The sequence below is a fragment of the Brachypodium distachyon genome, chromosome 4 (assembly GCF_000005505.3).
Source record: "Brachypodium distachyon strain Bd21 chromosome 4, Brachypodium_distachyon_v3.0, whole genome shotgun sequence".
Lineage (NCBI taxonomy): Eukaryota > Viridiplantae > Streptophyta > Magnoliopsida > Poales > Poaceae > Brachypodium > Brachypodium distachyon.
The window spans coordinates 3,514,447-3,541,461 of record NC_016134.3 but is presented as its reverse complement, the minus strand read 5'-3'; the positions used below and the strand labels follow the sequence as shown (position 1 = coordinate 3,541,461).

Genomic DNA, 27,015 nt, shown 5'->3' with positions numbered 1-27,015 from the left:
GTCGGATACAATGGGGAAGATGGAGGCGCGTCTGAAGCAGTTCAATACTGGAATCGGCTCCCAACTAGTCATCACCATGACAGCAAAGCCTAGTCATGGAGTGGTGGATCTGACGAACAAGTTGCCACCTCTGCTCTTAGGCCCGCACTCATCTGAAGCGGGTACTTCGGCAGATGGACATGCAGGCCCAGGTGGGCACCGCCAGCAACTTCAATCCCGGGGGACTCAACCCGAGCCCCCGGGTAATGGTACGTTGACCATCTCAAATCCTTCTACTCCTGTTAATCGTAAACTGGAGTTTAGTGCTGGTTTGGGCAGTAATGTGGGTCATATCAGTGGTTTGGGTACTCATTCTGAGTTTCCTGTCTTTGATGGTGAAAATCCTAAGTGGTGGAAACGTAATTGTGAGAAGTACTTTCATCTTAGTCAAGCTAATGAGTTCTATTGGAAGTATTTTGCCATCATGTATTTCACTAGCCAGGCAGCCTTATGGCTTCAGTCAGTAGAACATAAAATTGCAGATATGACTTGGAAAGAGTTTTGTGAATTTGTGTGTGACAGGTTTGGGCGAAATCAGTTTCAATCTCTGATTGGTCGGTTAACTCATGTTAGGCAAGTGGGTACAGTCCAAGAGTATGTTGAAAATTTCAATAGCTTGATGCACCAAATGTTAGCCCACAATCCCACCATTGATCATGAAATTTTTACCACTACTTTCATAGATGGTTTAAAAGATGAAATTCGTAGTGTTGTAACTATTCAGAGACCTCCAGACCTGGATACTGCCGGTTCCTTGGCTTTATTGCAGGAAAAAGTGTTAGAGAGTCTCAAGTACAAGGATCACATGAGAATGGATTCAGCTGCATGGAATAAACAGACGTCCAAGTCTCTTCCCAGTGCAACAGTTTCCTCTGTCAGTACTAAGACAATGCCTGGACTGTTTTCTGAGGACTAAAAGGGGGCTGAAGCAGGCAGATCTCGCAACACCAGTGATAAGGTGAATGCCCTTCGGACCTATCATCGAGCTAGGGGATTGCGTTTTACTTGTGGTAAAAAATGGTCACCAGGTCATAAGTGTTCCCAAACTGTACAATTGCATGTTGTGGAAGAACTTTTACAGTTACTTCAAACTGGAGAAGAGGAAGAGGTGGTGCAGAATGAAGAACCTGAGTCTGATAGTGAAGAATTGTTAGCTATTTCTGATGCTGCCTTGAAGGGATTGGAAGGACACATGACCATGAGATTATTGGGCCTGGTGCAAGGATACGAAGTCATAATCCTAGTGGACTCAGGCAGTTCAACTAGTTTTGTCAGTGAACAGTTGGCTCAGAAGCTATCTGGTGGGCAGCCTTTGAACAAAACAGTTAGAGTCAGAGTAGCCGGGGGAGGAGTTTTGCAAGGTTTTCAGCAATTCCCAAACTTCCACTGGAAGTGTCAAGGTCATACTTTCCACACTCATGTCAAGTCCTTACCATTAAACTGTTATGGCATGATATTGGGTATGGATTGGTTAAATGAACACAGTCCCATGCAAGTAGATTGGAAAGAGAAATGGATGATCATTCCTCATCAACATCAACAAGTTAGATTGCAAGGCTTGTTACCTCAACTTCATATGTGTGCAGTGATCAGTGATAAACAATTGCAAAGTTGGAAGCTAAACATGCTATACAGTACTGTTTGTTCATTAGTAAAGTGCCAAACCAGGAAACATCAGAGTGTCCTCAGGAGATGACTGCTTTGATTAACTCTTTTGCTGTATTGTTTGAAGAACCAAAAGGACTTCCTCCTAAAAGAGTGTTTGATCATTCTATGCCTTTAATTCCTGGAGCCCAACCAGTTAATGTCAGGCCTTACAGGTACAATCCTGACCAGAAGACAGAAATTGAAAAGCAAGTTGCAGACATGTTGGCTAATGGTGTCATCCAACCTAGCTTTAGCCCTTTTTCCTCTCATGAGTTATTAGTGGCCAAAAAGGACCTAACCTGGAGGTTGTGTGTGGACTATAGACATCTTAATGCTCTTACTGTGAAGAACAGGTTCCCAATTCCTGTTGTAGAAGAGTTGTTGGATGAATTGTCTGGAGCAGTGTTTTTCACCAGCTTAGATCTGAGGTCAGGCTATCATCAGATCAGAATGAAGGAGGAGGATGAGTCAAAGACAGCATTCCAAACTCATAATGGGCATTATGAATACAAGGTTATGCCATATGGACTTACAGGAGCACCAGCAACCTTTCGGGGGACAATGAATAGTATTCTGGGTCCTTGGCTTAGGAAGGGAGTACTAGTCTTCATTGATGATATCTTGATTTATTCTTCCTCTTGAGATCATCATTTGAAACTAGTGCAGCAAGTGTTTCAGGTGCTGCAACAACACAACTTGAAAGGTTAAGTTGTCCAAGTGTAAATTTGCTCAGACTAAACTGGCATTCCTTGGCCATGAGATCAGTGCTAATGGGGTTTCCACAGATAGCAGCAAGATTAAAGTTCTTCAAGACTGGACTGTACCAACTACTGTTAAGGAAGTTAGAAGCTTTTTAGGCATGGTGGGCTATTACAGACATTTCGTCAAGAACTTTGGCATCATTAGCAGATCTCTGACAGATTTGCTAAGGAAGGGGAATGTTTTTGTCTAGACTTCCCAAACTGAAGAAGCATTTCAAACTCTCAAGCGGGCCTTAATCACTGCACCAGTGCTGGCCTTGCCAAATTTCAAAGAGCAATTTGAGATTGAAACTGATGCTTGTGAGTATGGAGTGGGAGCTGTCCTTATGCAAAAAGGCCATCCAATAGCTTTCCTTAGTAAAGCTTTTGGGCCCAAAAACAGGGGCTTATCTACTTATGAGAAGGAATGTTTGGCCATCCTCATTGAAGTGGATAAGTAGCGCCCTTACTTACAGCGAGGTGAATTTATTATCAGAATTGATCAAAAAGCTTTGACTCATCTGGATGATCAGAGGTTATCCACTCCCTGGCAGCACAAAGCTCTTACCAAATTGTTAGGCTTAAGCTATAAAATTGTTTTCAAAAAGGGGTTTGAGAACAAGGTAGCAAATGCTTTGTCAAGAAGGGTACCTGAAGTGTCAGAAGAGCTGTTGGCATTGTCCATTTGTCAACCAGCTTGGCTTGATTTGATCATGCAAGAATATTTGGCAGATTCTAAGGCACAAAATCTTCTGACTGAATTGACAGTTTTGGGCCACAACCAGTATTTTTCTTTACAACAAGGTGTTATTCGTTAGAAAGGAAGAATTTGGTTACTAGTGCAATCGCAGCTTAAGGCTAAAGTGCTCACTACTTTACATGAGAGTGCAGTTGGCGGCCACTCGGGCTTTGCCGTTACTTACAATCGAATCAAAAAGCTTTTTGCTTGGGCTGGCATGAAGAAGGAGATACAACAATTTATCGCTACTTGTGCTGTCTGTCAACAAGCCAAACCAGAGAGGGTGAAATATCCAGGTCTTCTAGCTCCCTTACCTCTTCCTGACCAGGTATGGAAGGATGTTTCCATGGACTTTATAGAAGGAATTCCTAATTCTAGTGGGTTTGACTGCATTATGGTGGTAGTGGATCGTTTTTCCAAGTACTGTCATTTCATACCATTGCGCCATCCCTTCAACTGCAACTACAGTGGCACTAGCTTACATGAATAATGTTTATAAGTTGCATGGAATGCCCACTTCTATTGTGTCAGGCAGGGACAAGATTTTTACAAGTACTTTCTGGAAGGAACTTTTTCGAGTCACTAACACTGTACTTTGAGCTTCAGTACTCCTTATCACCCTGAAACAGATGGCCAAACAGAAAGAGTAAATCAATGCTTGGAAGGCTACCTTCGCTGTTTTGTCCATGGTTGTCCTCACAGGTGGGTGCAATGGCTACCGTTGGCGGAATTTTGGTACAACACTTGCAATTATTCGTCATTGGGCACCTCTCCTTTTGAAGTGGTATATGGACATGAACCTCGCCACTTGGGCATTGATCGTTTAGAATCTTGTGTTGTTCCTGATGTGATGGAGTGGTTAAAGGATCGCGAACATATGAGGAATGTGCTACATCAGCACTTAACTCGTATCCAGTTAAGGATGAAACAGCAGGCTGACAAGAATAGAACTGAACGCAGTTTTGCAGTACGAGACCTGGTGTATCTGAAACTTCAGCCTTATGTTCGGCGATCCGTGGCAACTAGAGCTAATCAGAAGCTTTCTTTTCGGTTCTATGGACCTTACCCTATGCTACAGAAGATTGGCTCTCAAGCATATAAACTTCAGCTACCTCCCACAGCAAAGATCCATTCTGTCGTGCATGTTTCCCAACTGAAGAAAGCTTTGAGACGTGGTGAAGTTGTGCTGACTCAATTACCAGAACAACTTGAAGCACCGGCTATTCCAGAGGGCATTCTTGATCATCGTCAGCAACTCAAAGGTACCAGTTTTGTTTCACGGAATTCTTGTTCATTGGTCTCATATGCCTGTTGAGTTAGCAACCTGGGAAGATGAAGTGGCCTTGCGTGTCAAGTTCCCGGCTGCACCAGCTTGGGGTCAAGCCAGTGGTAAACAAGGGAAGGATGTTATGAACCCTGATGAAGACCCTGAAGATGTACTGACGGTTGAGAGCTCGTCAGTCGCCACTCCAGAGGATATTGATAAAGAGGGGTTGGCTTCGGTTGATGGGCTGGAACTTAAGGTCGGCCCAGGTGGTCGGCCCAAGCGCAGCCGTGTTCCATCCAGGAGATACGCAGGCCCTAAATGGACAAAGTAGGGGTACATAAGGAAGACGGGGAGATCAGAGAGAGGCATCGAAGTACTAACGAACGAGGAACACTTTCCCCATCCTTATTCTCTCCTCATCTCAAATCTGTATCTTTATATCCTCATCTCCTGCTGGATTTTGAAACTTGTATCTAATATTCTGTGAGTTGTATCCGAATTGAGAGTAGATCTATATCGTGGTTCCTATCACGCCGCGATCCAGATCTTGTCCCGGCGGATGGTCCGGCCATGGATTAACGGTGACATGCCGCCGCCGCCAGAGGACATCCAGCTGACGCCGTGGGACCTCCGGCTCCTCACCCTCGGTTACATGCAAAAGGGGATCCTTCTTCCCAAGCCCCCCGTCAGCAATGGCGAGAGGCTCGTGGACACACTGGCGTCGTCCCTGTCCCAGGCCCTGGGCTGGTACTACCACTTCGCGGGCCGGCTCGCCGTCGGGGCCCACGGCGACGGGAACATCACCATCCCGCTACGCTGCACGGGCGAAGGCGCCAAGCTCGTCCATGCCGCGGCGCCCGCCGTGGCCGTCACCATCGCCGGCTCGCTCTACACTCCTTCCTCGGTGCTCTCTGAGTTTTTCCCTTTCAACGGGGTGCTCAACGTGGACGCGTCCATGGATCCGCCGCTCCCCGTGCTGTCGGCCCAGGTCACGGAGCTCGCCGACGGCGTCTTCGTCGCCATGTCCATGAACCACTCCGTCGGCAATGGCACCATTTTCTGGGAGCTCTTCAACGCCTAGTCCGAGATCAACCGAGGCGAAGGAGACGAGAACAATGCAGAAATGATCTCCTCCAGGAAGGCTCGCCCGAAGGCTTGCTGCGCGGCCGGGGACGTCATGGGCAGAGGGCTCGGGTGGGCCGCGTGGCAGCTGAACCGCGGAGTGGGGTCGTTCGACGAGGCCCGGGATGGCCGAGTTCCTGGGCCGGTGGGCCTGGGAGCCCGTTGTTGCTTTACTCACGTGCTAGATCCAAACCTCAGATACGATCACGCGGCCGACAGGGCGCATTTGGTGGCCTTGTTAATTCATCTGATCAACGAGCTTTATCTAGAATCTTGTCAGAATTAACCTTCCTAGCCATCTCTGCACTCGCACTGCATACTAATTCTTCTTGATTTACATCTCTGTCTGTCTGTCTGTCTGTTAAGCGGCCATGGAAGACAGGCCGCCGGGATCTTGTGTTGAGCTGTGCCGGATCAAGCCAGGCATGCATGGTGTCCGCGCGCGTCGTGCATCAGGAGAGTCAGAGCTTGAGCGCGTCGTAGGACCTCTCGACGACGAGGGAGAGGAAGAGGAAGGCGGCGAGCGCCACGGCCAGCGCGGCGGCCACTGCTGAAAGCATGGCCGGCAGCGTGGCGCCGGGGCTCAGGAAGAAGACCGCCGCCGTGGCCGCAGCCTGCCACATCTTCCCCTGCGCGAACACCGCCTCCTGCACACGCACAGCACGCATCAACACCAATCACGTTCACGTTGCAGCAGACTGCGCTTTGAATTGTTGATGGGATATCAAATACTGACGAACACACCTTGTCGTTCTTGAAGAGGAGGCCGATCAAGGCGCTCAGCTGCGTGTTGAGGATGCCGTCTCCGACGCCCCACACGGCGCCCACGACCAGAGGAACCGCCGGCCCGAGCAGCCCGCCCATGGGACTGCAGCAAGAAACATAAACTTGAGCATATATACTGAAAACTTTCAGACATAAGATTCCGAAAGTAATTCCCTACCTGTAGAAAAGGAGAAGCCAGAGCAGCACTCCGGCCTGAAGGACAGCTCCGGTGGAGACGATGAACGTGGACGAGTACAGGCCGGTGGTCAGACGGCCGGCAACCAGCGAGCTCTGCATTCAGTATAATTTCAGTGCCAAGAAATCTCTCGATTCAGTAAAAAAAAATGTCAATGAAGATCTGTCAGATTGGTGGTGGTGGTTTCGCTTACAATGACACCGGCTGCGCCGTACACCGCCATCGCCCCGCCGACTGCGGCGACGCCGAGGACAGGCGTCACCACACTCTTGGTGAAGACAGCCCTGGTTACAATAAAATACAGAACAAACATTGTTCAGAACAAACAAGTAGTATGACAATGTTGATCAAAATTCAAAATGAGATGTTTTCGCATTGAGTGGATCCGTCTGCTAGCTGCTCACCACACAAATGCCTTTTGCAGGCCGTAGTAGGCCAGGATGGGGGCCACGAGGAGCATCCTCGGGTCGGCGAGCGGCGCGACGGCGGATCTCGACATGTCCCGGAGAAAGGAACACTCTTGGGGTTCATGGTCTGATCCTCCTTTGCTCTCATCCCTTCTGGAGAGCAGGCACATGAGCACGATGCCGATGAGCATGCACCCGAGGAAGACAGTAAACAGGAGGTTCTTCTCTCCATCCTGTAATAATTCAGTAAAGCTTTCGTTATTGAAAAAAATAAATCATGTAAGTAACTGTTAAGGCGAGGAGTTGAACCTTGCCATTTCTCAGCAGGGCCATCGAGATCAAGTTTCCAATGACCTGGAAAAACATTGAAATTTAAAATTAGTACAAACAGTCTGACTGACTGACACCTTAATTGCCTGCCGACCGAATGATATGCATATAGAGGTGCGACATGGTGACCATCAGGATACCCTTTGACCCTCCTTAATTCAAACAAATGAACTAGTTTTTTTTTAAAAAATGTCATTTTAAAACTTTAGTTCATTTTGTTGAACTAAGGGTCAAAGGGTACGTGAGGGTCCCAAAATTGTAGCTCCGTATGCATACCTGCGTGCTTGCAAACAACCCCCAGAATTCCCCGTTGAATCGCCCCAAGACTTGGCCCTCCGGCAGCTTCTTCTCTGCCGCATGGCTCAAGGCGGCAGAAGTAAGGTACGTGCCCTGTAACGTAACAGGCAGAGACCATGCATGTCTGTCAGCTCTAGTTAATTTCGTGCTTCTTTTTTTTTTCTTCTGTTATGAAGAAGAACCAAAAGGATGAGCGTTCATTGAGTTGTGAGTTGTCCTGCATGGTGAGTTGTCAGGTATGTAAAATTTGCAAATGAATTACCTGGCCGACCCACATGACGGAAGAAGTGAAACCCAGGTAGACCGAGGCCGGGACCATGGTGCGCCACGTCGGGAGCAGGTTGGCGAGGATGAAGACCGCGTAGCCGCTGGTGCCGACGACGAGCGCGCCCCTGGAGCCGAGACGCCTCACCGCCGGCGCCGCAACCATGGCGGACACCGTGAAGGACGCGTACAGGATCCCCATCGACACCGCGCCCAGGTTGCCCTCCTGCAACAGGAAGGGGAGGATTTTAGTTTACTCAGACACCAAATGTTTGTATGCAAGCGGCGCGGCGTACGTACGGTGTTGAGGGTGCTCTGGAGGTTCTGCGTGGGGAGGTATGCGGAGAAGACGAAGAGGAAGGCGGCCGACAGCAGGTGCACGTCGCCGGCGTGGCTCCGGCTCCGGCTGCTGATCGGAGAGACCGCCGCCGCGAGAAGGGGCAGGGTCACGGCCGCCGCCGCCTCCTCGTCGCCGCAGCGGGAGCCCATGCCCATTGCCGCCCGGCCGCAGCTAGCTAGCTAGCTAGAGAAGAAAGGTGAGCGCACGATCGATTTATTCTCTCTGCTAGGCTAGGTTCTCTGCCTCTGCTGCTTATATATACAGAGAGAAGAACAAGAAGAAGAAGAAGGAGAAGAACAACGTGCATTGGATTTTTGGGTGTTTTTTAAGGATATTTTATGCTCCAAATTGAAAACACTATAAATCCAAATGGTTGTTTGGTAGGAAGTGTTTAGAGTGGATTATCCCTAGCCCACACCCCCACACACAAAATACTTCATCTTTGTACCAAATTAAAACACTTCTCGTATCTTTTTATGGAAAAACACTAATGTTTTTGATTGTTTTGGATACACACCTAAACACCTCGGATACCAAAACAGTTTTGGGTCAAAAGCACATGCCCGGGCGGCTGATCGATCTCTGGATGAGATCGACCACGCTGCATCAGCCATCAGGTGGAAGAGGATCGATGGAAGGATCGAATTAATAACCAAATTAAGATCGATCCAGATCGCCAAATGGACCCCATTTTTATACACGCATGCATTGTTTGCATATGTATGTATACATTGTCAGCTAGCTGAAGTGCTGAACCACTTTGTGCACTGATCGAGAATATAATAACGGATTTGCTAATGCACAGTCTGAGAAATGTCGACCGTGTCAGTTGCCGTGCCGATTCATGCATGTGTGAAGACTTGTGCGCTCTTAAATTTTTACGACCACGTGTAAATTTTCACCTGTAATTTTTAGTCGCGTATAAACTTTCAGTTACAATTTTAGAATCAAGCATAAAACTTCACCTGCAATTTTCAGAATCGTGCATAAAGTTTTACCTGCAATTTTTAAACTTGATTGCTATTATTTTTATTGCCTTTTTTCCTTTCTCCATGGCCTTCGTTGTGATGTTAAGTGTGTTTTTGTCAGGATCAGTAATTTTTTAGCACCGTTTTAAAATTCATAACAATACACTTGAGAACCATATAAGTGCAGACTGAATTAATGTTACTATAATGACGAACGATTTTCGTTGCGATCTCAAACTCCAAAACACACGCACGGACGCACACGCACCGACCAAGAAAGAAATACAGACCCACCTACCCAGGCCGGTCGACTGAGAAATCTGGTTTCTCAGCCGACTGATCCCTAGCCAGTCCCATATATCCAGCACGCGCGCGCGGGGCTACGCGAGTTCGCTCTGCCAATAATGCGCATGCTCTGATTACTGGACTCATATTCTTGTTTTCTTCTCAGTTTTCATCATGTCTCACTGGACTCGAGAGCACGAGCTGGAGCTAGCTAACTAAATTGAATCCTAAGATGGGATCACGAGGAAGCCGATGGTTTTGACTTTTCCTATATTCTGGCTATCTGTACATAATGATTTCTGAGAATGAAGTAGGGCTGTAGGAGTAGTGTCCATTATTTCTGACAATTTTCTATCCCATAGTCTCTGCTCCTTATTCTTGGTATCATACAATGCAAGCTGGCCGTGAGAGATGCGAAAAAATTATTGCCCGTTTTGATTCGCATAGTCCGATGAACCACTTTGTTATGTACGCGTGGACGCGTGGTTCATGCAGATCGGTGTGATCGCGCGTGTGTTGCAATATTCGCATCAATCCGGATATGGTGAAGGGGAAGCAGCTGGAGATTGATTTCAAGCGGCAACGTCCCCGTGTGACTGCTCCTGCTCTTAAGTTCTGGGAGAAGCCGCCGGTGGGAAGTGTCAAAGTTAAACATCGATGGCTCCTTCCACGATGAGACGAAAGGCGCTGGTGTGGGCATGATCTTCCGAGATGCAACTGACGAAGTCATCTTCTCCTCCTGCAGGGCGCTGGTGTGGGCATGATCTTCCGAGATGCAACTGACGAAGTCATCTTCTCCTCCTGCAGGGCGCTGGTGTGGGCATGATCTTCCGAGATGCAACTGACGAAGTCATCTTCTCCTCCTGCAGGGCGCTGGTGTGGGCATGATCTTCCGAGATGCAACTGACGAATCATGTGCATGCATGGAAGGTATTGTCCTGGCGAACCAGTGGACCAAGCTGCCGCTCATCGTGGAACCTGATTGCATGGATGCCATCGTAGCTGGGAATGGCTCCGGCAAGGATTGGTCCAGGTTTAGGGAGTTAGTGTCGCATGAGCAACCTGTTTCGTTTGTGAAAGAGGATAGACAGCAAAATCGTGTTAGTCATGCGCTTGCGAATTTCGCGCGTATGGATAGTTTGCACGGTTGTTTGGTCGGGTTCCGGACCATCGCATGTGATGGACTTGGTTCTCCAAGATTGTAATGCTTTAATATATCCCTTCTACCCGGAAAAAAAACAAGAGTAGTACCGTTAAAGTCTGCGATTTTTCCAAAAAAAAAAACTAAAGTCTGCGAAAAGTCGAACAGATATGCACCGGCCGGTAGCTGCACTAGTCCGGTGCAGCTCGCCAGCGCCTCTGGACTTGCGTGCACGCTGGTGATCCATTGGGGGCCCGGGTACTTGGGATTGTGGGCTTGGGTGCTTGGTCTGTTTTTTTTTTCTAGAGGATCTTGGTATGTTTTGTTGTCTGCAGTCCGGATGCACTGTGGGCTTCACGCCTGTGGGCCTAACGGACACGGATTGAAGAACCGCTGTCCAGTTGGGTTCTGGTCCTCCCCTCATCCAAAAAAAAAAGAGTTGGGTTCTCGTCAATGCCGAGCGCTGGATATGGCCCTCCACGCCACGGATGCAATCGGATATGGCTCTAAAAAAAAAAACTAGCCTTCGACGTCATTTTTGAGTAACCATTAATCTTCAGCAGTTTTTCTCATCTCTCACGGCCAATTTGGCATTAAGAGACGAGAGAAATCATTGATCAACATCTGTCATCCAGTTTGTTACCTTCTTTATTGTGTGATTTTTTCGGTGCCTTATTGGCGATGGAGACGTCATCGTTTAGAAGATTGTTATCCTGACTCCTTCCTTGTCTGGGTGTAGACGTTGCAACCTATGTCATGGAGTCAGTGGTTCTCACGATACATCTTTTCATGTTTTGATCTTTTTTCTTGTTGATTCATCGATGGAAACAGCAGTTTTGCAGTTTGTCTTGTAAGAGGTATGACCCCGGTCATGGTGGGTTCAATGATCCTGCGTTCTCACCGTTTGAGGCGGACGGCTCATTTGGCTTTTCAAAACTCTGAGGTTAGATTAGATTGTGCAACCATACCATTTTGTAATTTTGTCAACGAATACGTGGAGAAGCATCAAGATTCGAAGGGTGGATCAAGAGAAGTTTATTTCGAAAAACTACAATGAAGTTTTTAATTTTGTTGAGTACCTTCACTACCCGTGTTCGTTTATGTATTGCTCTTTTGTACTTTGTTTCGTGAATCAATAAAGCTAAAAAAGCTACTTTTGTCTTCCGGAATATGAATCTCCGTTACCCGCAATAAGACAACTAATTACCAAAAGGAATTGTAGAAATGTACTCCGTGGAGCCGTGAATTGTAGAGCTGGCTGATTCAGTGACTCTCTTCATCAACCAAAAACACTTTCGAGCAAATTCAGTAATGTTATTCGATCCCACTGATTTTTTTTTTCATTCCAAGAGGAATCCTACGGAGATTTAACAATGTCAGTCTGTCACAAAATCTTTGCGTCCCCTGTCTCGAAACCATGGAAGATGGAACACAAAATGTGGACCAGTACTTATCTGAAGCCTTAGGCGCCTCTCGATCCGGAACCCGTTTTGGAAAACGATGAATTAACCCGTGGAATTAACGGATGCCAAATCAAATCAACGACGCGCCTCGTGATTCTCCGCGGCTTTGTACTCCGTGTTCTTTTACCAGTAACCAAAGGAAAATTCTGTTATTGAAGCGCATGCACATGACAATGCAGCAATGGAAGCGGCGAGCACATGGGAAGAAGACACACGCTGCGGCTGATTTACCCGCGACGCAACGCTAACTACCACGAGCATCTCATGCCTGATTGATTGATTCCTACTAGTACTAACCAACCTACCTACCCAGCTCGATCGATCCTCCCACGCATGCAATATCTTAATCTGCTTGAATTCTGATGCCCCAAATTAATCTGCATATTCCCCCCAGACGAGAGATCCGGGCGCACGCAGAGAAGAGACTCTGAACTGAAGCTTCCTGTTCCTCTCTACAGAAGCAGAACTACTGCAGTAGGGTGTGCATCAATTTATATATCAAACAGAAATGTTGGGCAGACGAGTCCTGTTTTAGTGAGTGGGTCTGCAATCCGGGGGGTGCTTTGCTTGGAAAAAGAAAAGCAAGCAGTTTCTGAACTTGAGAATTCAGATTATTCTTCAGAGACTTGCACTATTTCTCTACTTGTACTAGTGAGAAAGAAGAGGTTTGTCGCGGAGACAATCTTTCGGCGACACTTTGATCAATCGGGCCTAAAAGTAGAAATAAAACGTATAGGATATTGTCAAAAGGAAAAATTGGGAGGAGAACATGAGATGGAATAGAAAAAGAGAGGAGAAATGGTGTCATGTCCTGTCCACTGTCCAGTCTTCACCTAAAGACTCTGACGACCCCTCCTCGCCTCTTCTTCTTCTTCACACATCCAAGACAGACGCGGCCTCTCTCCTGTGAGCAATCATTGTTCAACAATGGCGGAGCCCAAGGCGGCCAAGAGCAAGTCATCCTCCAAGCCCAGCAAGAAGCACCACGACGAGGCGGCGTCCAAGAAGGCCACCAAGCCCAAGGCGGCCCCGGCGCCGTCGCTGGACGCGCACTTCAAGCCTTGCGCCGACGTGACGGGCCTCCGCTTCGGCGCGCAGCTCGTCACCCGCGCGCTCACCGTCCGCCGCGCCGGCCCCCTCGAGCTCCCCCACCTCCTCCGCGTCTCCCCCGACTCCGGCGGCGGCGAGAAGCAGAGCCAGAACAACCAGACGCTGTCGTTCGCGCCGACGACCACGGCCTACATCCCCACGAGCTTCACCATCCTGGCGCACCACGCGTGGCACACCCTGACGCTGGGCCTGGGCACGCGCAACTCCAAGGCGGTCATCTTCGTCTTCGACTCCGGCGCCGCCAAGGCCGCCTGCGACGCCGCCTGGCCGGGCGTCGTGCCGCTCGGGGACGTCGGCCGCCGCCTCCTCCGCGCCGCCCCGGGGTCTCCCGAGATGGCCCGGTTCAAGTTCCGGAAGGGCTGCGTGACCTTCTACGTCTACGCCGTCCGGGCCGCGGGGGCCCGCGGGTTCGCGCGCGCCGACGAGCTCAGGGCCGTCGTCGAGGCCGTCGCGGGGCTCAAGGACTTCCTCGACCACACCGCCATGCTCGCGCTCCCAGGACAGAGGAGCATCGACGCCGCTCCTTCTCCGGCTCCGGCGCCGGCGGGCGTCGTGCATTGATTGATATGATTGATGGATGCGCCTGGATTTGCTTGTGAATAGATAGAGCTCTTCTTGTTTCTTTTCCTCTTTTTTCTTTTCTTTTTGGCGTGCGATTAATTTCTGAATCTGGAAAAATAGAAATCTGAATGCGAGCATTGTTTTTGTTGATTGGGGAAGTTCCTTTTAACTTTCTCTTGTCAGTTGGTTCATTTAGCATCACGCGATGGCACTCGTGATCATTTTTCAGGTTGGGAAATGGGAAGCTGATCTTAGCTTCCATTTACCATCTTGAGAGAATAATGCCCTTGATTTTCATGTTGTGATGAGCTGTGTGTTTGAAATATACAAACTTATCAGGAGTACAGTTCTTCAACACGATTACTAATTTATTTTTTTGGCTATTTTGTGTGTGTGACTGTGAGCATGATCAGAACTGCTCCAGCTGCTTCTGCACTAGTATTATGAAGTGAATCTCCATAAGGGAGGGTAGGTAGGTGTAGATCAGGATGCTGAAGTCGGGGAGCATCCATACTAAACTGACTGAACTCATCATTGCTTCAAGTTGAGCTGTACTTTACAGCAATGAGATTCTTCCTATTCCAGATCACAGCTCCCTTAAAGAGAAATGCCCTACGATACTCATTATTTTGCAGATATTTTACTCCTCTCTGTCACTGAATGATTGCTTTTATTTTACTAGTGTGCTATGTAATAAACCAATAATGTAAGGTAATTCATTTTTAACAGATGAAGCAAGAATCCTTCGGAGAGGCGTGATTGCTTCGGGGGAAAAAGAGGTAAAAAGAAAACCTCAAGAGCGAACAAAATAGTACTGGAAAGGACCAGGAAGCAAGCTTAAGATGACAATAATTTAAAGATCAAGCCGCAAGCTCAAAAGGACCAGGATCAACCACGCTCCAATCTTTGTGCCAGCATTGGTACAACCAAGTAAGTATACTGATGCAATGATGCTGGCACTGGCACTGCTTGTAGATCACATTAGAACAAGCAAGCTAAGGCATGCCAGACTTCCACACCCTGTCTTGCTCCTTCACCGTACCATGCTACCACACGCATGTAAAATAATAAACACCAACATGTGCACACTGCAGGCAGTGGGCAGAAGGTGGCCAACCTGCTCACCCAAACTGCCAATGACCAAGCTCCAACAAAACCATGAGATGCCAAAGGGCAAATGTGATCATGCCCAGGCCAAAGGAAACCTCCAGGCATGGTGCTATTGATGTGTATGGTCCTATAATTCTTTGCTCTTCCAAACAAAGCAGATACCTGAGGACATGGCAAGGAAAAAGGTTCCTTTACACATATTGTACTATGCTGTTTCTGCACTACAAAGAAACAGCGAAGATAGTTATTAAGATTCATGGAACTTCAGGTATTCAACACAACATGATGAAATGGTACGGATATATCAACTCTTCTCTTTGAGATATCAAAGGTGTGTCAAACCATATAGCAAGACAGGAATAAACCTTGGATACAATAATTCAACGTGATTTTATTCAACTTGACAACCGGCTATGGGTTCATAAGTACTGGAAACTTTCAAGGATTACAAACTGATGCTGATCGAACACGCAATGTTAGAAACTTGACGGGGCAAGGAGACATCTTTTGATTAGTCGGGTGTGGCAACGCCCTGGTTAAGCTCAGCGAATCGCATGCCAACCCTCATAGAGTGCTTCAGGAACTTCTCGGCACAGCGACGGACGCAGGACTCCTCTTGCTTGTCCAAGGTCTTCCGACGGAATGTGTCCACGCAGTCCGTGAAGCACCTCTCGACCAGGGAATTGTACATTCTCAAACTGTGGAGGAAGCAAAATTATGAGCATGCTTAGGTTGCATAAGTCCGGACTTAAAGGCTATTACAGAGATGGTTGCACAATTTAATCATATTGGGAAGTTGGCAGATATACGAGCAACCAATCTGCCATTTCTGACTGTATTTACATCACTATGATGAAGGGTAATTCTAGTGTGCAATATTACTTCGATCCATTATCACATTATATTTCTCCACAAAATTGAGTTACATTGCACTTAGCGACATAAGAACACCTATAGATGGTCTAATTGAATGAATCATTGATCAACTCCAGCACAAACTGATGGACCTATCCAGATGGTAGGCTAAACCAAAACTTAGTTAACTCTGCAAGAATAATAAAACCCAATCAGATCAGATTTATTCATGCATCTGCATTTCTGTTCCAGCATCTACACAATGATAAAAAGCTAATGCATCTGAGTGGCTATCTGAATTCTGAATAGCTAAAGACTAAAGTACAACACTCAAATAAGCAACTCAATGCAACACTGCAAAGTCAACCAGCATAAGCACACTTCTGAAGAGTTAACTCAACCTCAATAGCTGCTCGCACCATGGGATGGAGCCAGCACTTGCGTGCTGGTGTCACCTGACACTAATGGGTTCACCTTCTATAAAGAAAACAGCACTTAGGGCTGGTGTCACCTTACACTTACACTAATAAAATTTGCAATGTTTCATTAAACTTGTTTTCTTCATAGAAGATGAACCCATTCAAAGAGAGATGGCCCCATAGAATTTTTGCCTGGCTCGAAACCTAGGTAGAATACCCATACTCTTGCACATAGCACATAGCAACCAGCCAACTGCACGTGTTCCTGAAACTGATCAAGGATTATACTCATATATTAACGACCCCGTACTCTTTTACATAGCAGCCAGCCAACCGTACATGTGCCCGAAGCTCATTATCTTAGTTTTTAACATACTAACCAAACAAGCTGGCTCAAATGAAACCTAGCACCCGTGATTTGAAACTAATGGCACCACATAAATTCTGTGAATAACTGTAAACCTATTCTACACGCATAATCGCACTCCTAACTGATAGCCAACAGTCTTTCTGAGCGAAACCATGGCAGAAGGGTCATATATATAGCATCATCAATGGAATTTTCCTCGTCTAAATTAAACCGCCGAATTTCACACGCAGAATACCTAGATCATCAAAATAACAGGCATGAATGGCCACCAAATCACATCATCACTACTAAACAATGGGAAGCTCTATCGAGTAGCGCAAGACAAAGACTCCAACAGCATGCTATCGTACTCTGACGACGAAGACGAAAATCTTAGCACCAAGGAACCGACAAGCCGTATTATCAGGGGAGCGTGTGGCGCAGACCTGTCACGGATCTGGAGCTGGTCGACCATGGAGGCCATGCGCATCTTGTCCTCATCCGGGAGGTTGTCGAGGTCGCCGAGCATGCCCATGCCCTTGTCCATGGCTGCCGCCGCCGCCGCACAAGGAGGGGGGAGGAGAGGAAAGCTAGGGCTTTGGAGAGGAAGGGGAGACGACGAGATCTAAAACCTCGGGGGATGGGGATTCGCTTCTTTGTTATTGTTGAAAAATCAGACCTTGTACTGGGTTCGTTAATGTTGGACTTGGGCCGGGCCGTATGGATTTCGTGGTTTAAAAGCCTATTACCTTTTGGGCTTCAGCTATGTTTGGTCTGTTTTGGCCCGCGAGGTTTTGATTGCAAATTTGGATTTCATAAATAAAAATGGATAATTTTAGAGTTTCTAGGAAAAAAATTGTGAAATTGCATGAAATCTAGAGTTATGTCCCAAGAATCATTCACAAAAAAGTGTGGGGCCTATTCAGAGTTAAAATAATCCATATTAACCAATATAATTTCCACGAGAGGAGAGAAAAATGCATAAGTTAGATATTTCTACGAAAAACTTCCATTTTCAAGAAAAAAATGGTAGTACGGTTGACTTAGCACTTGCTTCAAACTCCTTAAGTTGCACTAAATCAACGAGACTTAGTATGGGGCGAAAGGACTATTTGATTGATTTTTTTTTAAAGGATAAGAAGGCAGACACTTAGATTGACTTTATTTTTTAAAGAAGAAGAAGAAGAAGAAGAAAAAGAAGAGGAAAAAGACAGGTCTAGCATACAGGCAATTCTCAGGAAATACTTTCTCCCCACTGAGCTAGGCAGAGCCTGAGCGGCATCTTGTTAGTTCTGAAGCTCCAAAGTCGGAGAGTGTCAGCTATGTTTTGCTTGATGTTGCACATTGGGATATGTTCATTCTGAAAAACTCACGTGTTAGAGCAAACCAGAGCTGTGAAGCACATGCAGCAAAGAAGAAAAACCAGTTTTGGTCCTGCTCATTCTGTTCTTCTAGGAAGGGGTAATAACTACTAGCTCGAGATGCTTGGCTGATTAGTCCAAGGTCAGACCAGAGGTAATGTGCATCGCGGCATCGAAGTTAAATATGGTCAATACTTTCAGTAGCCGACAGATATCGCAGTCCCCGTGATCAATATTCTTCCATTGCTTCTTGATCATGTTGCTTCTTGTGTTTAGACGGCCATGGAAGGCTAACCAGAGAAAAACTTTGTGCTTTAAGGGATAACCGAATGCCAGGTGAACTTACTTGGACCCCAAATAACACCTCTGAATGTGAGCAGCCGATAGAAAAAGACGGTTGTTGCAGGCTTGCCGCTCAAAGTAGCGGTACGAATATAGTATTTGATTGATGATTCTACGTAGTTTTCACATGTAGACATGCATTTGCCTAACTAGTTAGTCCTTTTGTTTTACTTCACTACTTACTTGGAGTACTAAACGTATAAGTATTCCACACCAAGAGAAGCAAGAACGAGATAACATGTATAGCAAACCATGTTGTATGTATTAATAATCTCACTCCGCAACATCACATTACACGCAAGGGAACGCACATACTAGTAGCTTGGGAATCTTAAAAGCTTTTGTCTCACAGGGTCATGGCAGGCTGAATTGCTCTGATACAAGAACATTAAGGGCACACTGGTTTTGATCAAACTGCAGTAGATCAAGCAACAAACTAGCCAAGGACTCGCAAGAGCAATCTTGAGCCACTTCATCACATGGCTCCTTATTACATCACTCGTAGTTCATATGCATATATAGGTAGGCAAGAATAGAACATGCCGTCCTCTTCAGTAGGTGCAGGGGCTGCACTTGCAGCTGGAGCCGCAGCCACAGCCATGGGCAACCTCACCGGACTCGGTCGCCTCCTCGAACCCTTCGACATGGCTGCCAACAACAGAAGAAGAATAGGTTCAACCGCTACGGTTTACTAACCAAAGTTTTGACTTCCACATGTGCTATTCCACAGCAAGAGAAACATGAAAGCAATATATAGAGTTATGTGGCTATTCCACAGCAAGAGAAACATGAACGCAATATATAGAGTTCAAAATATGTGAAAATCAAAGCTTTGGTTAGTAAACAGTAGCGGTTGTCGACAATTACACGAAAGGATATGTTGAAATTCTTCACATTGAAATTAGTTTTTTATATAGCACCCTATGTATATTTGAACTAAAAGGTAAATATTGAGATTTAGGAGAAAAAATTGTTTCATTAACGGGGTGTTTGAAACGGAAGTAACCATAGAACTGAACTGAATCATCTGCATCTGGAAATCACGCAAATTTAGAGTTACAAATACGTTGAAGTTAAAAAGAAATGGTAAATAAAATGAACAAGGAAATGGTAAATAAAATGAACCATCATCGCCCACCGTGGGGCTCGAACCCACGACCACAAGGTTAAGAGCCTTGCGCTCTACCAACTGAGCTAGACGGGCTTGTGTTCAGTGGGACACAAATGTGTTATTTGGATGGGTTTTCCGTTTTAATTAGAATGTCTAGTAAGAACAGTGAGCCAGTAACTCAACATTTTTTTTGCGAGAAATTAACTCAGCATTACAGGCGAAAGCGACACCATCTAGAAATCCATAAATGGTCTCACTGCAGTAACTTCTTGTTCTAATGTAGTATCATGCTGGAATGAACGGGTAATATCACCAGAAAAAGATCAAAAGGTCACAAATATTTAATTCATGCCAGTTTCAGAAAACGATTGTTCAAATGTTCAGGAAGGATGAACTCCAGCATATTAGTATTCAGGACATTCAGGTAATAAGGTTACTATACCATATACCAGTAGGAACTATAAAGTGGTCTGTAAAAGTTTGGTGACTATACAGGTATACAATACAAGTATAGATCAAGGCATCAAGCACATCTCTAAGATCTGCGAGTCAAATATTCTATTCCAGGTATCTGCTATCTACCTCCTGCCTATTTCTAGTTTCCATGTCTAGAAGCATCTATGCATTGCTAAATCCTACTACATTCACCAGAATGACAATTCTGGTATAATGATATGTGCAACAAATTCATTAACACGATGCTAAACACTACTGTCCAGATAAGATTCGCTCTTAGAGTTCATTCGTCAATAGATATCAACACTATCTGAAGAACAACATCGTCCAGGAGGTCCTCCACCATCAGATCCTCGAGGTCCAGCGCAACACACTCAGCGTCATACAACAGGTTCATCCAGCTGTCCTTCCGCGTGACATCATACGCCACGATGTCGCCCACTGCCTGGTTCGGCTTCCACTGCAGGCTCAGGTAGCAGCTAACATTCGCCCACACCTCCTGAAGGACATGGGACCCCATGGGTATCGGTCTTGTACGCGGGTCGAAGCGTGAATGCCATGCACCATTGACCAGGGAAGAGTCGTAGATGTGCATCAGGACCTCGTTGATGATATCAAACAGGAGCATGCGCCTGACGATGCTATGAGGCTCGTCGTTGGCCATCTCGAGTTCCTGTGAGCATTCTGCCTCCTCAAAGATCACTGGGCTGACTGGCTGGTTAGATGCATACCAATCAGCCTCGCCACAACTGAACCCGGATTTCTTGAGTATGTCCTTCACATACTGGAAATCAGCCTCATTCTTGTCATTGACATAAATGTGCAAGGACCCTGCATCATCTTGTTCGGCAAATTCATGTATAAATTGGAACTCCGAATTCTGCGCTGGTTTGACCAGCCACTCTTCATCCTCGGCAGCATTGGCACCTATCAGTCGTGGTGTCTCGACCACCCACTCTTCATCCTGATGATCAGTAGCATTGATGCCTGAGGGATGCAGTGGCCTAATTAACCACTGATCATCCTTGAAACTGGCAGTACATTCTCCTGAAAGCTGTGATGGCTTGACCAACCACTCATCATCCTCAAGTTGCATGTGTTCAAATGTTGGCTCTGAATCTGAATATATGTCAAGAAAACAAGTGTCAAAATCTTTCTAGAAAAGAAAGTGCCACAGGGGTGTTACAAATATACTCGTTGTAAAACTGCATGAAAGCTATGAGTTTAAAACTTTTAGCATGGCATAGAAAATATAGCTGGGAAAATAGGTACTCCATATTTCCATCAAAAAAGTGATATGTAGAAAAAACAACTGGTGCTCTATAATTTCAAATCGAGCTCAACTTAGAAGGCTAACCTGTGTTTAGAAAATTATACCAGGAAAGTCTGCTACTTGTCCGTTATGTTTAATAGAAAGGTTGAAGTTTCATTATACGTTACCTGCTACAGAATGGTCTGTGAAACTACAACTGCGATCTTGAAAAAATGACCGATCAAAAGAAGGTAAGCTGTTTATGCGGCGATGGGAGAAAGACTGATCAAAAGAAGAAAAACTGGGAGTTCGAAGGATGCTGCGTAAATCCTCTTCCACAGAGCCAAGGAAAGCACCTTCTGCAAAAATCACCAGAAATAATAGTAAGCAATCTTTTTATATGAACTTCCCTGGGTAATTTTTCCTTTTTCCTTCGTACCTCCATCATTTTGTTCACTGTAAATATGTGCCATTCTTTCAATAGTATCTTCAGGGTAGAAATTTTCTTCGGTGTAGATACTGAAGGAATCATTTCGATGTGAAGAGAAGTGATCAGATTCCATATAGTAAGTTTTTGGCACAATCTTAGAATCTGGAGGTTCACTTAGATCATCTCTGTGAGGTGAATATAACTGCAATTCTGGAAGAGAAGTTATTCTTTTAATGTGCATCGGTGCCTTCTTATCTTTTAAGCTTGCATCGTCTTCCAGCGCTGTACTTGGTCTTTCTCGAGAGATCTTTGACTCCCTCGAGATGGACTCATACAGTGTTGAGTACTTGTCTACTGATTCTGCAATAGAGTATGATTTTCGTATTCGTTTCTCCTCCTGGACAAATTTCTTCGTGGATGGGCTCTTGTTTAATTCATCCTTCTTTTGTCCATATGGCATTTTATGAAATACTCCATCCTTGGTAATCCGAGCAAGCTCTTTCCGATTCTCCTTTACGACATCTTTGATCTTCTTACTTATAGCTTTAAAACGGTTTGAAGTGGTTCGAGCTTTCTTTAGGCTTCTTGATTCCACAAGAGAAGCCGTTGAGGCTTCGACACCAGCAGGCATTCTTGTACTGATGACTTTTGAGGCTTCTAGGTCAGCTTTAGACCTTGAGGGTGACCTTTCGATTTCTGCCCTTTTGCTTTTCCCACTGTCACTCCAATCAAATATAGGGTTGCGTTTCCCTGACGATCCTCCTGGCCTTGGAAATGATTCTAATTTGCTCAAAGGTGTGGCACCTCTGGAGCAAGCTTCTTGCTCTTTCTGTTCAGGCGGTACTAACAACGAAGGATCATGAAGAATCTTAAGAAACAGTTCCCTGTGTGCATTGAACAATTCAAGGAAATCCAAGAACTCCTTTGAGTGATGTGTTGGATCATCATGGCTTTTCTGCTTAGAGGAGGCCTCATTTTCAATATGAAGTTGAGGTGCTTTTGCGTCTAGGCTACGTTTGCCACTAATGCTAGCAGAAACCTTGGACGACTCCTGAAAAATGGGAACTCGAGGGCTATCATGTGACGACCCTGGTGCACTTTGACTAGGGCCTGTCTCATTGAAGGTCGATTCATTCATTCTCTGGTACTGGGAGGCCAACTCATCAGGAACAGAATAATCAAAGCATTTTGAATGATGGATCGAGCTGGATCGCATCAAACGTGATGATGATGATGGCAAGCTGGCATGCGAGTCACTCTTCTTTTGGTCTTTCTTGGGTGCTTTCTTCTTGAACAAGAGTGTCTTCCACATAAACATGCTGCCCTTTGCCGTTGGAGAAACGATGTTAGCTTCCTTCTGAGAATTAGGATCGCAGTAAGTTATTAATACGGGATTCCAAAACTGTGCTTCTCCATAAGGAACAATTAGTTGAAAACAAACATGCAGGTCTTGAGTTTTGTAGAGATTGAAAACATAACATCTTTGACTTCCGAGTCATATTTGTGGCTTTCTGTTATTGCTAATATATGAATGATATGGTGGAATTCATCAATTCATTAGCAGTGGATACCTCTTGAAGCCTACGTCCTTACAATTTAAATAAATGAGATGCTGAATTTGAGCACATACCGGAGCAGTCTCTTCTTCTTCTGTGCCGTTCCTGGGCTTCGGAACTTTTACTCCTGCATCAGAGGTAAAAAGAAATAGCATACACATTACAACTTTATATAATCGAAGAAAGATGTGTGTATTGCAGTCAAGCCTTTCGGCAACCAACTTTCACATATGAGCCACAATACAACTATACCAAGATCCTATCAGAAACAAGGAACGTGTGAGGAACTCTAGTTCTAATATGTGCAACCATGTAGACGCACTAAAGCTTCAGAACACTGCAAAATTGCAGCTGGAAGAATGCAGGACCTTACTGAGTGTATTGCTATTTCCTTCCCCATGCTTCCGGTACGCAATCATTTTTGGCATTTGCAATTTTTGGTTGAGGGCAAGGAAATTGAAGAGGCCCTCGAGGCAACCTGTTCTCCGCCTATCAAACGGCCTATGCTCCGCCATTGTTCTGGCGAAAGCTGAAAGCAATGCAGAGGGTAGTTAGATCCTGAACCCTGGAATGGACACCTGCAGCTAAGCCCAAAACATTGATATTCCCATGTTTCAATATCCATCAAACACTCAACCACAAACACAAACAGAAAAACAAAATTGGTATTAGACATGTCCACGATATCCATTTTGTTTTGAGGAATCGATACACAATGCTAGTTATACTGTCTCAAGTTCCTTAATGAAAATCAAATGCAAAATATGCTGAAAATAAATCGAATAGCATATCCTGTCTCAAGTTCCTTGAAGAAAAGTTGCATGAGATGAATGCCTGTTAATTTTCTGTTGGAACATTAAAAAAAAGCTGTGACCTTTTGTGGTTAATGTTGGATACCCAACAGCTAATTAGTGGGTAACGGTAAATCCGTGAACAAATAATCATCTCCTTAACTAGGAGGGGGCCAAAAGTTCCCCAAATCAGAAAACGCGATGCGGATTCCTTAGCATTGATCAATCCAAGGCCCATAACCCATCAAACAACAAAATTTTCAAGGAATCGGCAGATACATCTGGATCAAATGCAATCGTAATAATCACCATGCCTACCACCGAGAGCAAGATTCTTGGGGACCAATCAATCAAGTGGCAAGAAAAAAGGGGATCGAAACAGCGAGAGATCGCCGTACCAGGGCAGGGGAGGAGCGCTCTTTTCTCGGGATGTCCAATGCGGGAAGGGGAATGGAGCTGCTGCCCTCCATGGGCGGGCTGGCTAATGGCTATTTTCTCTCTCTTGTTTCTCCCCCCTTGTCCTCGCCTAGCGAAACAAACTAAACTGAGGCGCGTGAACTAGGCGGCGAGAGGAATGCGCTCTTCCTCTCTCTTTTCTCCTGGGCAAAGCTCCTGGTCGGCTCAAGCAAACGAAGGAACCAAGCGGAATCAGCGCCTACGGGCCGCTGGTTTTGGGAGCCCAGTTAAAAAGATGTCGGCCCACGGAGTCCAACCGACTCGAATTCGATTCCCTCCGGGAAAAAAGGAAAAGTATCTGTAACTGACTGAAATCGGATCGACCGCCATGCCGATCTCCTGTATATATATAAAAATAAAAGATCAAACAATCCCAACCCACACACGCCTCGATCGATCTGGATTCTGGAGTCGCCTGAAGAGCCCGCCCGCGAAGCCCAGGAACACGGCTCCCATGGCGCCGCCGGAGGAGGAGGAAGCTGCCGTCCTGGCTCTGCCAGCCTCCTACGACGGCGAAGGCCGCGGCTCTCCGATGGTGGAGAGAAGTGACGCCATTAGCGGTGATTGCTCGCCGGAGAGTACAGAGGAGGAAGCTGGGTACAGAACACCGACGTCGCCCCGCCACCGGCTGCCGGCGCCGGACGCGTGCCCCGGAGCGCCGCGGCTGCGGGTGGATCAGGGAAAAGTTTGTTACAGGACGCCAACTTCGCCCGGCTACCAGGACGCGTGCCCCGGACCCGGAGCACCGACGTCGCCGAGACACCGGCTGCGGACGCCGGAATGCGTGAGGCAGGAGGAGGAGGAGGAAGGGCGGTACAGGACGCCGACGTCGCCGAGACACCGGCTGCGGGCGACGGGCGTGTGCCCCGGGGCGCCTAGGGTGGATCGGGAGGTCTCGCCGCACTGGAGGAAGAAGAGGAAGCGGACGAAGCGCCGCGGCGGGGATGGCGGTGACGGCGACGTGGTTCCGCCACGCCGCCGGAGTAATTTTCTTGTCGTTGGTGCCATCGCCGTCATGAAGTTTCTCCGTCTACGAGTAGATCGATTTTTTTTTCTCTGTTGGTACTTGGTACTAGCTGATTAAATTGTACTCCAACTAACGATTTTTTTTACATAGTACGTGTTATTCTCAAGTGAAGAAATTTGTAACAAAAGGAAATAAAAGTGCTTATCCCCCGACCTGTGCATGTCTTCTTCTCCGGTATGACCGGCCATGGTTGTTTGCAAAGGCCTGGTAGATAAGATAACTGTCATTTAGCCATGTACAGTAGCGCTAGGCCATGGGCCTGAACCTAAACCCCAAGCAATGCAAGTGAAATGAAATTTCAATTTCGTAGATGCTCAAAGACACGTTTCCCAGCCCGCCATTGCTACAAGAAGAAAACAGAACCATCAAGCAAGAACTGCGCAGTGGTGTTAGATTACAGCGCTTGCATATGCACAGTGGAATTTGCTGCTCCTTGCTGATCTAGCGTCTCGATCGCTTGAAATCAAAGGGAAAAAAAGGGGGATATATATAGAGAGAGACTGCGTTGTCGATCGAGAGTCGACAGAGAGTCCGTCAATTCTCTGCACGGCACAAAAAGAAAATCGGACTCCTACTCGGAACACGCATCGATCTATACGTTGTTGGCCGCAACCGACCTGATCGCTCTCGATCTCAGGAATGATGGTACATCCGTGGCTGGGCGGGGACGGACAGACTCCGCTCTGTTCATCAGTAACGGTTGTGCCGGACCCGTTACTGATGGGCCGTGAGATATAGACCGTTTTGCAGTAGTGACGGCTGGAGCCATATGACTTCATCCGCATGGTCCGCTGGTTCGACTTAGTCATTTCGCCTCCATGTCACCAAGCCCGACGAGAGACAAGGCGAGTAACAAGAGGCGACTTTTTCAGAACCGGGAAGATCCGTATTACACGAGCTAAAACATAGCTTATTTCAAGTATAGAGACCGACGTGTGGGCCTCGCAAGTCAGATATACGGTTAACTTGTTTGACTGACAAATTACGGGTTTTTTGTAACAGATTAGCACAAAAGTTATGGTTATGTGATAAAATTTCCAAAAATTGTATTTCTCTGTCCAACAAAAGATGTCTCAACTTTGACTAAATTTGAATGTATCTATACACAAAGCCATGTCTACATACATTCGACAAACTTGGGACATTTTTTGTTGGACAGAGGGAGTAGAACAAACTCTGTCATTTTTTTCTCGAAGGGCCGTTGGCCAAATTTTATTTGAAGAAAGAAACAGTAACAGTACAACAGAGCATACAACTCAACAATCAGCCTAGAACAGCTGGTTTACAGCAGCACAATAAACACCACAGGAAAAAAAAAGAAGCTACAGAAAGCACAAGGTAGCTATTACTAGAGGGCAACCACACAACTGGCAGCTCTCCAAGACTGGAGATCGTCTATAATAAGCTCAAACACTCGATCAATACTGTTAACCTCTTGTTGAAAAATCCTGGAATTGCGCTCCTTCCAAATTCGCCAATGAATTAAAATGACGAAGGTATCAAAATCCCTTCGAAGCTGCTTGGGGGCTTGATTCCTGGCTATAATCCACCAGTCCTCAGAGCATGAAAAGGAGGAGTCAGGGATGGGAAAGACCGCCTTTGACCAACACCTTAACCGGAGCCAAATCTGATGCGTGAAATGGCAATGCACAAAAATATGAGTGCAGTCTTCATCTTCAGTAGCACAGAGGGAGCAGCGAGGATCGTGACGCCAGCCCCTGCGAGCCAAGTTGTCGGCGGTGAGGCAGCGTTTGTGGACGGCGAGCCACATGAAGAACTTGCACTTCATAGGGGCCTTAGACTCCCAAATTGGCTTCGT

The 27,015-nt window shown here is 46.3% G+C and overlaps 5 protein-coding genes and 1 non-coding gene across 7 annotated transcripts; 2 read left to right on the top strand and 4 right to left on the bottom strand.

Annotated features, from left to right (window-relative positions):
* Positions 1 to 4,768: 4,768 nt before the first annotated feature.
* LOC100845347 (uncharacterized acetyltransferase At3g50280-like) lies at positions 4,769 to 5,656 on the top strand. Its single transcript, XM_024454868.1, has one exon. It carries the CDS (start codon positions 4,992 to 4,994, stop codon positions 5,511 to 5,513), a length of 522 nt encoding a protein of 173 aa, XP_024310636.1. The 5' UTR covers positions 4,769 to 4,991; the 3' UTR covers positions 5,514 to 5,656.
* Positions 5,657 to 5,796: 140 nt separating this feature from the next.
* Positions 5,797 to 8,361, bottom strand: LOC100845038 (UNC93-like protein 3). The gene is made up of 9 exons (XM_003579236.3): positions 8,114 to 8,361; positions 7,812 to 8,039; positions 7,529 to 7,642; positions 7,232 to 7,276; positions 6,920 to 7,155; positions 6,709 to 6,799; positions 6,498 to 6,610; positions 6,299 to 6,422; positions 5,797 to 6,201 (listed from the first exon to the last, which is right to left on the bottom strand). Exons 1-9 carry the CDS (start codon positions 8,306 to 8,308, stop codon positions 6,016 to 6,018), a joined length of 1,332 nt encoding a protein of 443 aa, XP_003579284.1. The 5' UTR covers positions 8,309 to 8,361; the 3' UTR covers positions 5,797 to 6,015.
* Positions 8,362 to 12,822: 4,461 nt separating this feature from the next.
* LOC100846252 lies at positions 12,823 to 14,032 on the top strand. Its single transcript, XM_024455190.1, has one exon. It carries the CDS (start codon positions 12,938 to 12,940, stop codon positions 13,679 to 13,681), a length of 744 nt encoding a protein of 247 aa, XP_024310958.1. The 5' UTR covers positions 12,823 to 12,937; the 3' UTR covers positions 13,682 to 14,032.
* A 1,042-nt stretch (positions 14,033 to 15,074) lies between these two features.
* Positions 15,075 to 17,069, bottom strand: LOC100844514 (mitochondrial import inner membrane translocase subunit Tim9). Its single transcript, XM_003578941.4, has 2 exons — positions 16,861 to 17,069; positions 15,075 to 15,489 (listed from the first exon to the last, which is right to left on the bottom strand). Exons 1-2 carry the CDS (start codon positions 16,959 to 16,961, stop codon positions 15,303 to 15,305), a joined length of 288 nt encoding a protein of 95 aa, XP_003578989.1. The 5' UTR covers positions 16,962 to 17,069; the 3' UTR covers positions 15,075 to 15,302.
* Positions 17,070 to 19,248: 2,179 nt separating this feature from the next.
* On the bottom strand, positions 19,249 to 19,321 carry TRNAK-CUU. The gene has a single exon. It is a non-coding gene; the product is annotated as a tRNA-Lys (tRNA).
* Positions 19,322 to 19,694: 373 nt separating this feature from the next.
* LOC100842187 lies at positions 19,695 to 24,295 on the bottom strand. Of its 2 annotated transcripts, XM_010238841.2 has the most exons (6): positions 24,112 to 24,295; positions 23,296 to 23,451; positions 22,997 to 23,049; positions 21,376 to 22,723; positions 21,125 to 21,295; positions 19,695 to 20,803 (listed from the first exon to the last, which is right to left on the bottom strand). In XM_010238841.2, exons 2-6 carry the CDS (start codon positions 23,435 to 23,437, stop codon positions 19,968 to 19,970), a joined length of 2,550 nt encoding a protein of 849 aa, XP_010237143.1. In that variant the 5' UTR covers positions 23,438 to 23,451; positions 24,112 to 24,295; the 3' UTR covers positions 19,695 to 19,967. The 2 variants fall into 2 exon arrangements, with proteins under 2 accessions (XP_010237143.1, XP_024318779.1); XM_024463011.1 differs by lacking the exon at positions 24,112 to 24,295 and having other exon boundaries at positions 23,291 to 23,389.
* Between the last annotated feature and the right edge of the window lie 2,720 nt (positions 24,296 to 27,015).

Excerpts from the sequence above, each read along its gene's own strand:
- LOC100845347 (XM_024454868.1), top strand. The coding sequence starts at position 4,992 with ATGGTCCGGCCATGGATTAACGGTGACATGCCGCCGCCGCCAGAGGAC.
- LOC100845038 (XM_003579236.3), bottom strand. The coding sequence starts at position 8,308 with ATGGGCATGGGCTCCCGCTGCGGCGACGAGGAGGCGGCGGCGGCCGTG. Across the intron at positions 6,423-6,497 it reads TGGCTTCTCCTTTTCTACAG|TCCCATGGGCGGGCTGCTCG; the intron begins GTAGGGAATTAC and ends TTCTTGCTGCAG. Across the intron at positions 6,202-6,298 it reads TCCTCTTCAAGAACGACAAG|GAGGCGGTGTTCGCGCAGGG; the intron begins GTGTGTTCGTCA and ends GTGCGTGTGCAG.
- LOC100846252 (XM_024455190.1), top strand. The coding sequence starts at position 12,938 with ATGGCGGAGCCCAAGGCGGCCAAGAGCAAGTCATCCTCCAAGCCCAGC.
- LOC100844514 (XM_003578941.4), bottom strand. The coding sequence starts at position 16,961 with ATGGACAAGGGCATGGGCATGCTCGGCGACCTCGACAACCTCCCGGAT. Across the intron at positions 15,490-16,860 it reads CAGCTCCAGATCCGTGACAG|TTTGAGAATGTACAATTCCC; the intron begins GTCTGCGCCACA and ends CTTCCTCCACAG.
- LOC100842187 (XM_010238841.2), bottom strand. The coding sequence starts at position 23,437 with ATGGCGGAGCATAGGCCGTTTGATAGGCGGAGAACAGGTTGCCTCGAG. Across the intron at positions 22,724-22,996 it reads AAGAAGAAGAGACTGCTCCG|AAGGAAGCTAACATCGTTTC; the intron begins GTATGTGCTCAA and ends CCTAATTCTCAG. Across the intron at positions 21,296-21,375 it reads CAGTGAACAAAATGATGGAG|AAGGTGCTTTCCTTGGCTCT; the intron begins GTACGAAGGAAA and ends TGATTTTTGCAG.